This window comes from Aulostomus chinensis, chromosome 23 (assembly GCF_037954235.1).
Source record: "Aulostomus chinensis isolate RoL2024-O1b breed Wild chromosome 23, RoL_Achi_v1.0, whole genome shotgun sequence".
NCBI classification, from domain to species: domain Eukaryota; kingdom Metazoa; phylum Chordata; class Actinopteri; order Syngnathiformes; family Aulostomidae; genus Aulostomus; species Aulostomus chinensis.
This window is the reverse complement of record NC_141342.1, coordinates 12,722,806-12,737,203: the sequence shown is the minus strand read 5'-3', so window position 1 is coordinate 12,737,203 and position 14,398 is coordinate 12,722,806. Positions and strand designations below refer to the sequence as shown.

General features: G+C 45.2%; 1 protein-coding gene across 1 annotated transcript; it reads left to right on the top strand.

The window, feature by feature from the left end:
• LOC147239644 (uncharacterized) lies at positions 1-13,382 on the top strand. The gene is made up of 15 exons (XM_086196370.1): positions 1-52; positions 2,083-2,462; positions 3,279-3,394; positions 3,626-3,982; positions 9,585-9,637; positions 9,776-9,898; positions 10,327-10,436; positions 10,816-10,874; positions 10,969-11,135; positions 11,502-11,630; positions 11,723-11,768; positions 11,902-11,939; positions 12,451-12,538; positions 12,701-12,983; positions 13,125-13,382. The coding sequence occupies exons 1-15, from the start codon at positions 1-3 to the stop codon at positions 13,380-13,382; spliced, it is 2,259 nt and encodes a 752-aa protein (XP_086052496.1).
• Positions 13,383-14,398: the final 1,016 nt, after the last annotated feature.

The following is a 14,398-nucleotide window of genomic DNA, read 5'->3' as shown; positions in this document are numbered from 1 at the left end:
ATGGCTCAAGAATTTAAACTTGTCATCTTTTGTATCGTTGCTGCCCTCCTGGGTAAGTATCATTAACCTCTTCACGATTAAATATTCACTCGTCATGGAAGGTTTAGCAGCAACCCAACTTCTTTGTTGTGGTACGGAAATATACCACGGGCAGAGTAACTATCAGACTTTCTTTTAAATCTTGTTAAATCAAATCTGTAAATCATGCTAGTGAATGAAAACAATCAAGAAATGACTCAGGTGACTTGGATAGAGTTTCTTTTTTTTAAGGTTGCCGTTCTTTCTTGGTCATTTAATTGATGGCTTTTAGTCACTGAGTGAGAGCATGGTGTCTGTATTGGATAGAAGCACCACATTGATGAAATCATTTCATTTCATTCTCTGTTTCCTGACAAAATATATACAATATACACTCGGATTCAACAAGATTATTTTAAAATGAAAGAACATTTCTCTGATAAGGCCAAGTTGGTCCTGATTGTGTGCTCATAAAATGTCGTTATAGTGTGTTGTTCTGAATAATCAGATCTGACGATGTGACCCTGCTCTTAAACTCTTCCAGTTGAGGAAGTATCTTTGCTTCACACAGGTCACCCTATCAAGTGAATGTTTCAAACCTGAACGAGGCTGTTTTACGGAGTTATTTTTGATTTTTTTTTTTTTTTTTTTTTAAGAACTCACGCGAACGGATCTGATTTGTGTGGTGCAATTGATATGACCCTTATTTCCTTTCTTTATCTAAATTTTTTATGGCATAAAGCTCAAAAAGTCATTTATGGGATCGTTTCGATGTGATCACCAAACAAAATTTTTGATCTGTGCGCCTTAATTTTCTTCTGAACTCTGCAGCGCGAAATTGTACAAGATTGACAAATTATCACAAATTAGGGCAAAAAAACTGTGCGTTCTAACAATTTATCAACTTGTGTTTATGATGTGCTTTTGATTTAGTAACCAGCTCTATTTGATATCAGGATTGCTCCCAAAGTGTAGGAGTAAAGGCTTGCATGCTTGGACTTTTACACTGTGGACATCAGGTGTCTTTTTCAGAATATGAGCGTAAGATATGGTTCAGCCACGTCTAGTTACCCCCCCAACACACACACACACACACACACACACACACACACACACACACACACACACACACACACACACACACACACACACACTCACATTCTCACGGCAATTCTAAACCTGATTTTATCCTCTGTTATGCCAATGAACCCACTTGTCATAATGTAGTTCAATCATGGCATCTCACTTGGTAATAATTTGAAGGGAGACTGATTATTTTGGCGGTACGGTGGTGCAGTGGTCAGCACTGTCACCTCACAGCAAGAAGGTTCTGGGTTTATCTATTTATTTATTCATTGTCCACTACAAAAAAAAAAAGAATTGAACCCACTCCAAGTGTTTTTTGCTTGATATAGAAAAATTATTAAATATGTTGTTGACGGTTGTGCTTGCTGAATTTCAGTGTCATCCGCCTCACTGAAACCTACAATAACACCAGAGAAACTACCCAGAGAGCTGCCATCAAGTACAGTGCGAGAGGACGGACCAAGCACGCAAGAACCTACACCTACACAAGATAATCTAACCACCGCACAGCCACCTACAACAAAACAGGAGAGTCCATCCACCTCAGTGAAACCTACAATAACACGAGAAATACTACCCACCACGCTGCCATCAAGTACAGTGCGAGAGGACGGACCAAGCACGCAAGAACCTACACCTACACCAGATAATCTAACCACCGCACAGCCACCTACAACAAAACAGGAGAGTCCATCCACCTCAGTGAAACCTACAATAACACGAGAAATACTACCCACCACGCTGCCATCAAGTACAGTGCGAGAGGACGGACCAAGCACGCAAGAACCTACACCTACACCAGATAATCTAACCACCGCACAGCCACCTACAACAAAACAGGAGAGTCCATCCACCTCAGTGAAACCTACAATAACACGAGAAATACTACCCACCACGCTGCCATCAAGTACAGTGCGAGAGGACGGACCAAGCACGCAAGAACCTACACCTACACCAGATAATCTAACCACCGCACAGCCACCTACAACAAAACAGGAGAGTCCATCCACCTCAGTGAAACCTACAATAACACCAGAGAAACTATCCACCACGCTTCCATCAAGTACAGCACGAGAGGACAGACCAACCACGCAAACACCTACACCAACATCAGAGGATCAGTGCAATACAGTGACAGCTGTGAGGACATCACCAGGGAACATATCAAGCTCGCTGCCCCCAAAGACAACACAAGATTTCGTATCCACTACGCAATCAACTACGACAGCACCAGAAGGTCTATCCACCACACTGACGCCTACAACAACACCGGAGAGTCCATCCACAACACTGATACCTACAACAACACCAGACAGCCAGTCCACCACCCTGACACCAACATCAACAACAGACAGCCAGTCCACCACACTGACACCTACATCAACACCAGACAGTCAGTCCAGCACACTGACACCTACATCAACACCAGACAGCCAGTCCACCACAGTAACACCTACATCAAGACCAGACAGTCAGTCCACCACACTGACACCTACATCAACACCAGACAGTCAGTCCACCACACTAAAACCTACATCAACACCAGAAAGTCAGTCCACCACCCTGACACCTACATCAACACCAGAAAGCCAGTCCACCACACTGACACCTACATTAACAACAGACAGTCAGTCCACCACACTGACACCTACATCAACACCAGACAGTCAGTCCACCACACTAAAACCTACATCAACACCTGACAGCAAGTCCACCACACTGACACCTACATCAACACCAGACCATCAGTCCACCACACTGACACCTACATCAACACCAGACAGTCAGTCCAGCACACTGACACCTACATCAACACCAGACAGCCAGTCCACCACAGTAACACCTACATCAAGACCAGACAGTCAGTCCACCACACTGACACCTACATCAACACCAGACAGTCAGTCCACCACACTAAAACCTACATCAACACCTGACAGCAAGTCCACCACCCTGACACCCACGTCAACACCAGACAGTCAGTCCACCACACTGACACCTACATCAACACCAGACAGTCAGTCCAGCACACTGACACCTACATCAACACCAGACAGCCAGTCCACCACAGTAACACCTACATCAAGACCAGACAGTCAGTCCACCACACTGACACCTACATCAAAACCGGACAGTAAGTCCACCACACTGACACCTACATCAACACCGGACAGTCAGTCCACCACACTGACACCAACATCAACAACGGACAGCCAGTCCACCACATTAAAACCTGCATCAACACCAGACAGTCAGTCCACCACACTGACACCTATATCAACACCAGAAAGTCAGTCCACCACCCTGACACCTACATCAACAACAGACAGTCAGTCCACCACACTGACACCAACATCAACAACGGACAGCCAGTCCACCACATTAAAACCTGCATCAACACCAGACAGTCAGTCCACCACACTGACACCTATATCAACACCAGAAAGTCAGTCCACCACCCTGACACCTACATCAACAACAGACAGTCAGTCCACCACACTGACACCTACATCAACAACAGACAGCCAGACCACCACACTGACACCTACATCAACACCAGACATTCCATCCACCTCACTGAAACCTACAATAACACCAGAGAAACTACCCACCACGCTTCCATCAAGTACAGCGCTAGAGGACGGACCAACCACGCAAGCACCTACACCAACATCAGAGGGTCAGTGCAACACAGTGACAGCTGTGAGGACATCACCAGGGAACATATCAAGCTCGCTGCCCCCAAAGACAACACAAGATTTCGTATCCACTACGCCATCAACTACGACAGCACCAGAAGGTCTATCCACCACACTGACGCCTACATCAACATTAGAAAGCCAGTTCACCACCCTGACACCTACATCAACACCAGAAAGTCAGTCCACCACCCTGACACCTACATCAACACCAGACAGCCAGTCCACCACATTAACACCTACATCAACACCAGACAGTCAGTCCACCACACTGACACCTACATCAACACCCGACAGTCAGTCCACCACAGTAACACCTACATCAACACCAGACAGTCAGTCCACCACACTGACACCTACATCAACACCAGACCATCAGTCCACAACACTGAACCCTACATCAACACCAGAAAGCATGTCCACCACCCTGACACCTACATTTACACCAGACAGTCAGTCCACCACCCTGACACCTACATCAACACCAGACAGCCAGTCCACCACTGTAACACCTACATCAACACCAGACAGTCAGTCCACCACACTCACACCTACATCAACACCAGACAGTCAGTCTACCACACTGACACCTACATCAACACCAGACAGCCAGTCCACCACACTGACACCTACATCAACGCCAGACCATCAGTCCACCACACTGACACCTTCATCAACACCCGACAGTCAATCCACCACACTGACACCTACATCAAAACCAGACAGCCAGTCCACCACACTGACACCTACATCAACATCAGACAGCCAGTCCACCACCCTTACACCTACATCAACACCAGACAGCCAGTCCACCACACTGACACCTACATCAACACCAGACAGCCAGTCCACCACCCTTACACCTACATCAACACCAGACAGCCAGTCCACCACACTAACACCTACATCAACACCAGACCATCAGTCCACCACACTAACACCTACATCAACACCAGACCATCAGTCCACCACACTGACACCTACATCAACACCAGACAGCCAGTCCACCACCCTTACACCTACATCAACACCAGACAGCCAGTCCACCACACTAACACCTACATCAACACCAGACCATCAGTCCACCTCACTGACACCTACATCAACACCAGACAGCCAGTCCACCACACTGACACCTACATCAACACCAGAAAGTCAGTCCACCACACTGACACCTACATCAACACCAGACACTCAGTCCACCACACTGACACCGACATCAACAACAGACAGCCAGTCCACCACCCTGACACCTACATCAACACCAGACAGCCAGTCCACCACACTGACACCTACATCAACACCAGACATACAGTCCACCTCACTGACACCTACATCAACACCAGACAGCCAGTCCACCACACTGACACCTACATCAACACCAGACAGCCAGTCCACCACACTGACACCTACATCAACACCAGACATACAGTCCACCTCACTGACACCTACATCAACACCAGACAGCCTGTCCACCACACTGACACCTATATCAACACCAGACAGTCAGTCCACCACACTGACACCTACATCAACACCTACATCACCTACATCAACGCCAGACAGTCAGTCAAGCACTCTGATACCTACATCAACACCCGACAGTCAGTCCACCACACTGACACCGACATCAACACCAGAAAGTCAGTCCACCACCCTGACACCTACATCAACACCAGACAGCCAGTCCACCACACTGACACCTACATCAACACCAGACATACAGTCCACCTCACTGACACCTACATCAACACCAGACAGCCAGTCCACCACACTGACACCTACATCAACACCAGACAGCCAGTCCACCACACTGACACCTACATCAACACCAGACATACAGTCCACCTCACTGACACCTACATCAACACCAGACAGCCTGTCCACCACACTGACACCTATATCAACACCAGACAGTCAGTCCACCACACTGACACCTACATCAACACCTACATCACCTACATCAACGCCAGACAGTCAGTCAAGCACTCTGATACCTACATCAACACCCGACAGTCAGTCCACCACACTGACACCGACATCAACACCAGAAAGTCAGTCCACCACCCTGACACCTACATCAACACCAGACAGCCAGTCCACCACACTGACACCTACATCAACACCAGACATACAGTCCACCTCACTGACACCTACATCAACACCAGACAGCCAGTCCACCACACTGACACCTACATCAACACCAGACAGCCAGTCCACCACACTGACACCTACATCAACACCAGACATACAGTCCACCTCACTGACACCTACATCAACACCAGACAGCCTGTCCACCACACTGACACCTATATCAACACCAGACAGTCAGTCCACCACACTGACACCTACATCAACACCTACATCACCTACATCAACGCCAGACAGTCAGTCAAGCACTCTGATACCTACATCAACACCCGACAGTCAGTCCACCACACTGACACCGACATCAACACCAGACAGTCAGTCCAGCACACTGACACCTACATCAACACCAGACAGCCAGTCCACCACAGTAACACCTACATCAACACCAGACAGTCAGTCCACCACACTGACACCTACATCAACACCAGACCATCAGTCCACCACACTGAACCCTACATCAACACCAGAAAGTCAGTCCACCACCCTGACACCTACATCAACACCAGAAAGCCAGTCCACCACACTGACACCTACATTAACACCAGACAGCCAGTCCACCACATTAACACCTACATCAACACCAGAAAGTCAGTCCACCACACTGACACCTACATCAACACCAGACAGTCAGTCCACCACACTGACACCTACATCAACACCAGACAGCCAGTCCACCACAGTAACACCTACATCAACACCAGACAGTCAGTCCACCACACTGACACCTACATCAACACCAGACCATCAGTCCACCACACTGAACCCTACATCAACACCAGAAAGTCAGTCCACAACACTGAACCCTACATCAACACCAGAAAGCATGTCCACCACCCTGACACCTACATTTACACCAGACAGTCAGTCCAGCACACTGACACCAACATCAACACCAGACAGCCAGTCCACCACTGTAACACCTACATCAACACCAGACAGTCAGTCCACCACACTCACACCTACATCAACACCAGACAGTCAGTCTACCACACTGACACCTACATCAACACCAGACAGCCAGTCCACCACACTGACACCTACATCAACGCCAGACCATCAGTCCACCACACTGACACCTTCATCAACACCCGACAGTCAATCCACCACACTGACACCTACATCAAAACCAGACAGCCAGTCCACCACACTGACACCTACATCAACATCAGACAGCCAGTCCACCACCCTTACACCTACATCAACACCAGACAGCCAGTCCACCACACTGACACCTACATCAACACCAGACAGCCAGTCCACCACCCTTACACCTACATCAACACCAGACAGCCAGTCCACCACACTAACACCTACATCAACACCAGACCATCAGTCCACCACACTAACACCTACATCAACACCAGACCATCAGTCCACCACACTGACACCTACATCAACACCAGACAGCCAGTCCACCACCCTTACACCTACATCAACACCAGACAGCCAGTCCACCACACTAACACCTACATCAACACCAGACCATCAGTCCACCTCACTGACACCTACATCAACACCAGACAGCCAGTCCACCACACTGACACCTACATCAACACCAGAAAGTCAGTCCACCACACTGACACCTACATCAACACCAGACACTCAGTCCACCACACTGACACCGACATCAACAACAGACAGCCAGTCCACCAACCTGACACCTACATCAACACCAGACAGCCAGTCCACCACACTGACACCTACATCAACACCAGACATACAGTCCACCTCACTGACACCTACATCAACACCAGACAGCCAGTCCACCACACTGACACCTACATCAACACCAGACAGCCAGTCCACCACACTGACACCTACATCAACACCAGACATACAGTCCACCTCACTGACGCCCACATCAACACCAGACAGTCAGTCCACCACACTGACACCTATATCAACACCAGACAGTCAGTCCACCACACTGACACCTACATCAACACCTACATCACCTACATCAACGCCAGACAGTCAGTCAAGCACTCTGATACCTACATCAACACCCGACAGTCAGTCCACCACACTGACACCGACATCAACACCAGAAAGTCAGTCCACCACCCTGACACCTACATCAACACCAGACAGCCAGTCCACCACACTGACACCTACATCAACACCAGACATACAGTCCACCTCACTGACACCTACATCAACACCAGACAGCCAGTCCACCACACTGACACCTACATCAACACCAGACAGCCAGTCCACCACACTGACACCTACATCAACAGCAGACATACAGTCCACCTCACTGACACCTACATCAACACCAGACAGCCTGTCCACCACACTGACACCTATATCAACACCAGACAGTCAGTCCACCACACTGACACCTACATCAACACCTACATCACCTACATCAACGCCAGACAGTCAGTCAAGCACTCTGATACCTACATCAACACCCGACAGTCAGTCCACCACACTGACACCGACATCAATACCAGAAAGTCAGTCCACCACCCTGACACCTACATCAACACCAGACAGTCATTCCACCACACTGACACCAACATCAACAACAGACAGCCAGTCCACCACATTAACACCTACATCAACACCAGAAAGTCAGTCCACCACACTGACACCTACATCAACACCAGACAGTCAGTCCAGCACACTGACACCTACATCAACACCAGACAGCCAGTCCACCACAGTAACACCTACATCAACACCAGACAGTCAGTCCACCACACTGACACCTACATCAACACCAGACCATCAGTCCACCACACTGAACCCTACATCAACACCAGAAAGTCAGTCCACCACCCTGACACCTACATCAACACCAGAAAGCCAGTCCACCACACTGACACCTACATTAACACCAGACAGCCAGTCCACCACATTAACACCTACATCAACACCAGAAAGTCAGTCCACCACACTGACACCTACATCAACACCAGACAGTCAGTCCACCACACTGACACCTACATCAACACCAGACAGCCAGTCCACCACAGTAACACCTACATCAACACCAGACAGTCAGTCCACCACACTGACACCTACATCAACACCAGACCATCAGTCCACCACACTGAACCCTACATCAACACCAGAAAGTCAGTCCACAACACTGAACCCTACATCAACACCAGAAAGCATGTCCACCACCCTGACACCTACATTTACACCAGACAGTCAGTCCAGCACACTGACACCAACATCAACACCAGACAGCCAGTCCACCACTGTAACACTTACATCAACACCAGACAGTCAGTCCACCACACTCACACCTACATCAACACCAGACAGTCAGTCTACCACACTGACACCTACATCAACACCAGACAGCCAGTCCACCACACTTACACCTACATCAACGCCAGACCATCAGTCCACCACACTGACACTTACATCAACACCAGACAGTCAGTCCACCACACTGACACCTACATCAACACCAGACAGCCAGTCCACCACACTGACACCTACATCAACACCAGACAGCCAGTCCACCTCACAGACACCTTCAAAAACACCTGTGAGTCAATCCACCACACTCACACCGACAACAACACCAGAAGGTCAATTCATTACGCTGCCCCGTACAACATCAGAAGCTGATTCATCCACCACAATGTCCCCTTCTTCCACAACAAGTTTGGGTGGTATGGGCACACCTACACCAATTCCTACAGATACAAACCCTCCAGGTACTTCCACCAATACCTGAGAACTAATTTTAGGTTTTTACTTAATTCTAAAAATACTCATTCGCTCTTGTGTTTTAATTTCATCTGTTTAAGCCTTGGTGTGCATGCATGCTTATTTATGTTTTCTTTTACTTCAAGATCCTTGTGCATCATCCCCATGTGGTCTGGGTAGCACTTGTGAGGCTCGGTACAATCAAACCCATGTATGCCTGTGTCTCGCCGGTGATCACTACAATTATGACAATAACATTTGTGAGAGAGGTAAGTATTTTTGCCCCAATACTATCAGCTTTATTCCCCACAATACAGTTTCTTCATCACACCAAATTCTAGCCTTTTGAATTCTGTGGTATGTTGGAATACCTGGTAATACTGACAGGAGGAGATGTACTGTCTTGTTTTTATTTCTTTTGATTTGCTTTTTAAAAAGTTGATTGATTGAATCCTGGTCAGTCAATCATTCAGAAATCTAATGATTATATCAATAATATTTGTTCAAAGTTTAAGGCTACAATTTGGCTTTTCTGGAAATGTCATATACATCTTTTCTGGTCAGTAAAGATGAGAATAAAAGCATACGGTAGTTTTTAACTTTTAGCTTAGTATATAAAAACAACAACAACAACAAATAAACTGGATGACAGGAACACATATAGCTTTCTTGATTATTCTATAATTATCTTTCTTAGCCAAAGTTTTCCCCGGAGAATTGGCCATGCCCCAACTGGAATATCATATAAACATGGCAAAAAACACATCGCAAGAATTTGAAAATGCTTCGCGAGACATTCTTGCTGAGGTAAAACACCAGATTTCTCTTTTTTTGTACTTTTGCATTGTTAACATTTTGTAAAACGTTGAGCATAAAGGCTTGTCAAGTTCATACCTAGCGCTTCAATGTTTTATTATATTATAGTAATAATCATGTGCTTGTGAAGGTGTGCACTACACTTATCTGTGGCTTGCAAACATTTAATGTTCCTGTACATAAAGAAACAAACAGCTATTATGGGTTTACTTCAATATTTGGTGCATTAACAAATTTGTTTCTCTCAGAGAATCAACAAACCCAAATCATGCACGGGATGAAAAGATTAGGGAACTAAAAATGATCTAAGGCAGATGTCCATTTCTTGTCATGTCATGGCCTAAACAACCATTTTCTTTCCACAACACAGCTGTCAAATGTTTTCAAACCGTCTGATGGTTATATTGGATCTACAGTGCTGAAACTGGAGTAAGTAGCAATGGTGTTAACCTCCTGTCAGTCTTCCCATTTTACTTTGCAGAACATATTACTCAGTAAGCATGATTTTTTTTTTCCCATTTAGGCCAATTGAAAAAAGCAATACCCGATCACAGCCATCTGAAGGGGTCAATGCAACCGTAGAGGTCATCTTCCAGCAAAATGCTGACGTGAACGCGACGGAAATTCAAACTCAGTTTGAGAATGCCAGTAAATGTGATGACTGTCTCCTGGCCAACGCACAATTAGTTGGTATGTTCATTGCACTTTTTTCTAGTTCAATGCTGACATTTAAACTGTATTTTGTGTGATCCAGACATTTTGCTCTGTTCAATTTAATTCCTCTACCAATAGTGATATCCCAGCCTATATGCACTATGCAGGACATTGAAGCAGAAGCAAATCAATGGCATATTTAAGAATTTACTCTGTGTTTTGTTTTTGTTTTTCCTGGTATACATTTTTTATCTAATATCCAAGCTTGTGTTTTGTAACTCAAGACTGATTAAATTTAGAAATGGTGGTTCATATCAGGATGCTTTAATTGAGTCTTGTACATATTTTGTTATCTGAAGTACCCGTGCTCATGATACACTCTACTATTTTTTTCTTTTAAAGGGACAGATCTTTGTGACAGGAATCCCTGTGATCAGAAAACTACAACATGCAAAGCAGAAAATGGATTTTATAATTGTACTTGTGCCATGAACTATATTCAGACAGACTACAGTCTGAGGCTCTGCACTGGTAATTGCACGGAATACAGAGAATATCTGATTTTTCTGGGTAACTCTTTTGGTTTAATTTTACAAAACGCTCTATTTTTTTCTCTGTTGCAGCTTGTCCTAGTGGTCAAAAAGCAGTGGGAAACATAACCTGTAAAAAGTAGGTGTTTAAGTGCTGTATCACATCCTGAAAATGTAACGGCGTAACAATTATTAATCATGAAAATGATTTCTCCAGTTACGCTGAGGAGAGAAAGACGGAAACCCTCATGAGCGTTTTTCTTCTCTTTCAGTTGTCCATTTGGTCGTTCTGGTTTTAACTGCAACGAATGTGAGTGTACAGCAAGTGTACGTGTGCGTACGTGCCTGTGTGTTTGCGTGCGCGCGTTCACCAAATATAAATGAGTGTGTGTATTCTTACTTCATATATGTGTGCTGGTTTTTCAACTAATTGTGCATATAAGTGACGTAGTTTGCGTTCTAATAAACCTGAACAGAGGGGAGAACGTTTGCGATTCCTAAAATGAAATAGGGCTTTTTCACAGTCCTAGCAGGGTAAACATAGGTGTAATTAATTATGGCCTGGTTCCATTCTGCTGTAATAGGGCCTTGGTGTTGTGAATGCTGCCTCGCCAGAATGTCTGCTACACTGAATAGAACGGGACAGCTATTAATTTGATTAATTTACACATGTCTACCTGCTATGACAAATCCAAATGGCTTCTGTGAACAGGGACTATTGCAGTAAATATGCTATGAATATGATCTTAAAAGAGTGCCAGTAAGTTATTAATCACTAGCCATATTATTAATATCCTTGTTAAATTCTCTTGTTTTGTTAGTTTGGCAATTGGCGCTTACAATCGTCGGCTCCGCCTTTGGGGGATTGCTGCTCATCGCGCTCATTCTTCTCCCTGTAGTGTCACGCAAGTGAGTATCAGCTATAATTGACCATTAAAACCATTGATCATTTATACATAAACACATAATGAATTGAAAAAAATGTCACTTCCAAGTGTAAGCAGAATATATTGCAGCATGAAAGCTTCATTGTCATAGAAAGTGATCCAGACTTTTCTGCGATCTTGTCAGAGCCTCAAAGAAAAGCTCCTCGAAGGACACAGAAGATGCAGACTTTAAGAAACCCAACTCCAGCCCCTCTTCTGACAAAGCACCGCTGGTTAACAGCAGTGTAGCCAACAGCCGCACACCCTCAATTAATGGCGGTCCAGCTAATGGCCTGGCTTCATTTGCCAAAGTTGGGGTGCCTAAAATCCCGAGGGCGTCAACCACCAATGTCTGGGATAGCAGGACCGACCTGGAGATGACTCCAAGTAAAAGCCAGCAAAACCTGATCCCCTTTGGGAGGAACTTGGTGAGTATGGGGGAGGGTAGTAGGAAAATCTGATCAAAAGAAAATTTGATCAGGTTTAAGCAAGGTTAAAGAATACAAAAGAAGGAATATATATGCTTGTTCGGCACAATTCAGTCTTAATGAGATATTCTTTGATTTCAGCTGAACTACAGCAACTCTGATGAAACGACTGGCAACTCGTATGCTCAGTTTCGACCCCAGACCAACCCATATGCTCAGTCTAGACCCCAGACCAACCCATATGCTCAGTCTAGACCCCAGGCCAACCCATATGCTCAGTCTCAACCCCAGACCAGCCCATATGTTTCGAATCGGCCCCAGATAAACCCATATGCTGTGAGTCAAGGCCAGACCAACCCTAACTACATGTACGACGAAGGAAAACGGCCCAGTTATTGAGGAGCTACAACCATGATCAACCTGATCAGAACTTACTCATATTATGGTAAATGTTGAATGAACAGAGGCACTGTGGGTGCACAGGTTTTGTATTTTGGCAAAAGAAAAAAGGAAATTATTCATATACTGCAAGGAAATCTTTTCCGTCCATCAATTTGACACGTGCAGCATGTGAACTCAATTCTAGCCAATTATGAGCTGCTATAAATGCTTCCTCTCTTTCCTTGAGTACTTGTCTTGGTCGTGAGTCAGTCAAAATATTACCTCATTTATGTATGTCTTAATGTTTAATGGCATCCAGTCCAGTATGGATGTTTTAAGATTTGGCTGAAATTCAGAAATTAAGCTCAGTTTGATATGTTGCTTTTCCATGAATTTACTTCATCTTTTTGTTTTTGTTTTTTGGTGAATGTACATTTCTATAATACATAAAGTTTAAGGTTTATTAAGTCACGGGTTTCTTGTTGTAATATTATTTCAAGGAGTATTCTTCAGAATCAGGGCATATTGAGTCTGTCGAGATAATTTAAATGGAACATTTTGTGAAACTTTCTCGTTGTGTTTTAACTTTGCCGGTTTTAACCGTTTACTTCTTTCATTGGCCCCATGCTTATACACAGCATAAACTGATGGTCTTTACAGAGTAACCATTAGTTCAAGGTCATGACCTTGACCAATGATCCATGAACCCCAAAATCCAACCCATACACTTACCCGACTGTAGCAGCCGCAGGCTAGCACCTGCGCTCATATGGTTTTGATGCTCATTTGTTCAGGTTTTTCCTTTGTTGTACACGACATGTATTAAAAGAAATGCAGTTATTAAAGATTTGACTTGTTTTTGTCTTTCTTTATCATTAAGAAGCCAAACTTAGCAACACACTTGTTTTTTAAAAATAAAACTTTATTGAACGTGTAAAAGTCCAACTGAAAGTCCAAGTTACCGCAACATGATCATGCGTCTGAAGCTGCTATTCTGTATTAACTTAATCAAGTAGTTCAATTTTATTGACCTG

Coding starts and splice junctions, on each gene's coding strand:
- LOC147239644 (XM_086196370.1), top strand. CDS start 1: ATGGCTCAAGAATTTAAACTTGTCATCTTTTGTATCGTTGCTGCCCTC. Junction 9,899..10,326: donor CAATAACATTTGTGAGAGAG/GTAAGTATTTTT, acceptor TATCTTTCTTAG/CCAAAGTTTTCCCCGGAGAA. Junction 11,631..11,722: donor CAGTCTGAGGCTCTGCACTG/GTAATTGCACGG, acceptor TCTCTGTTGCAG/CTTGTCCTAGTGGTCAAAAA.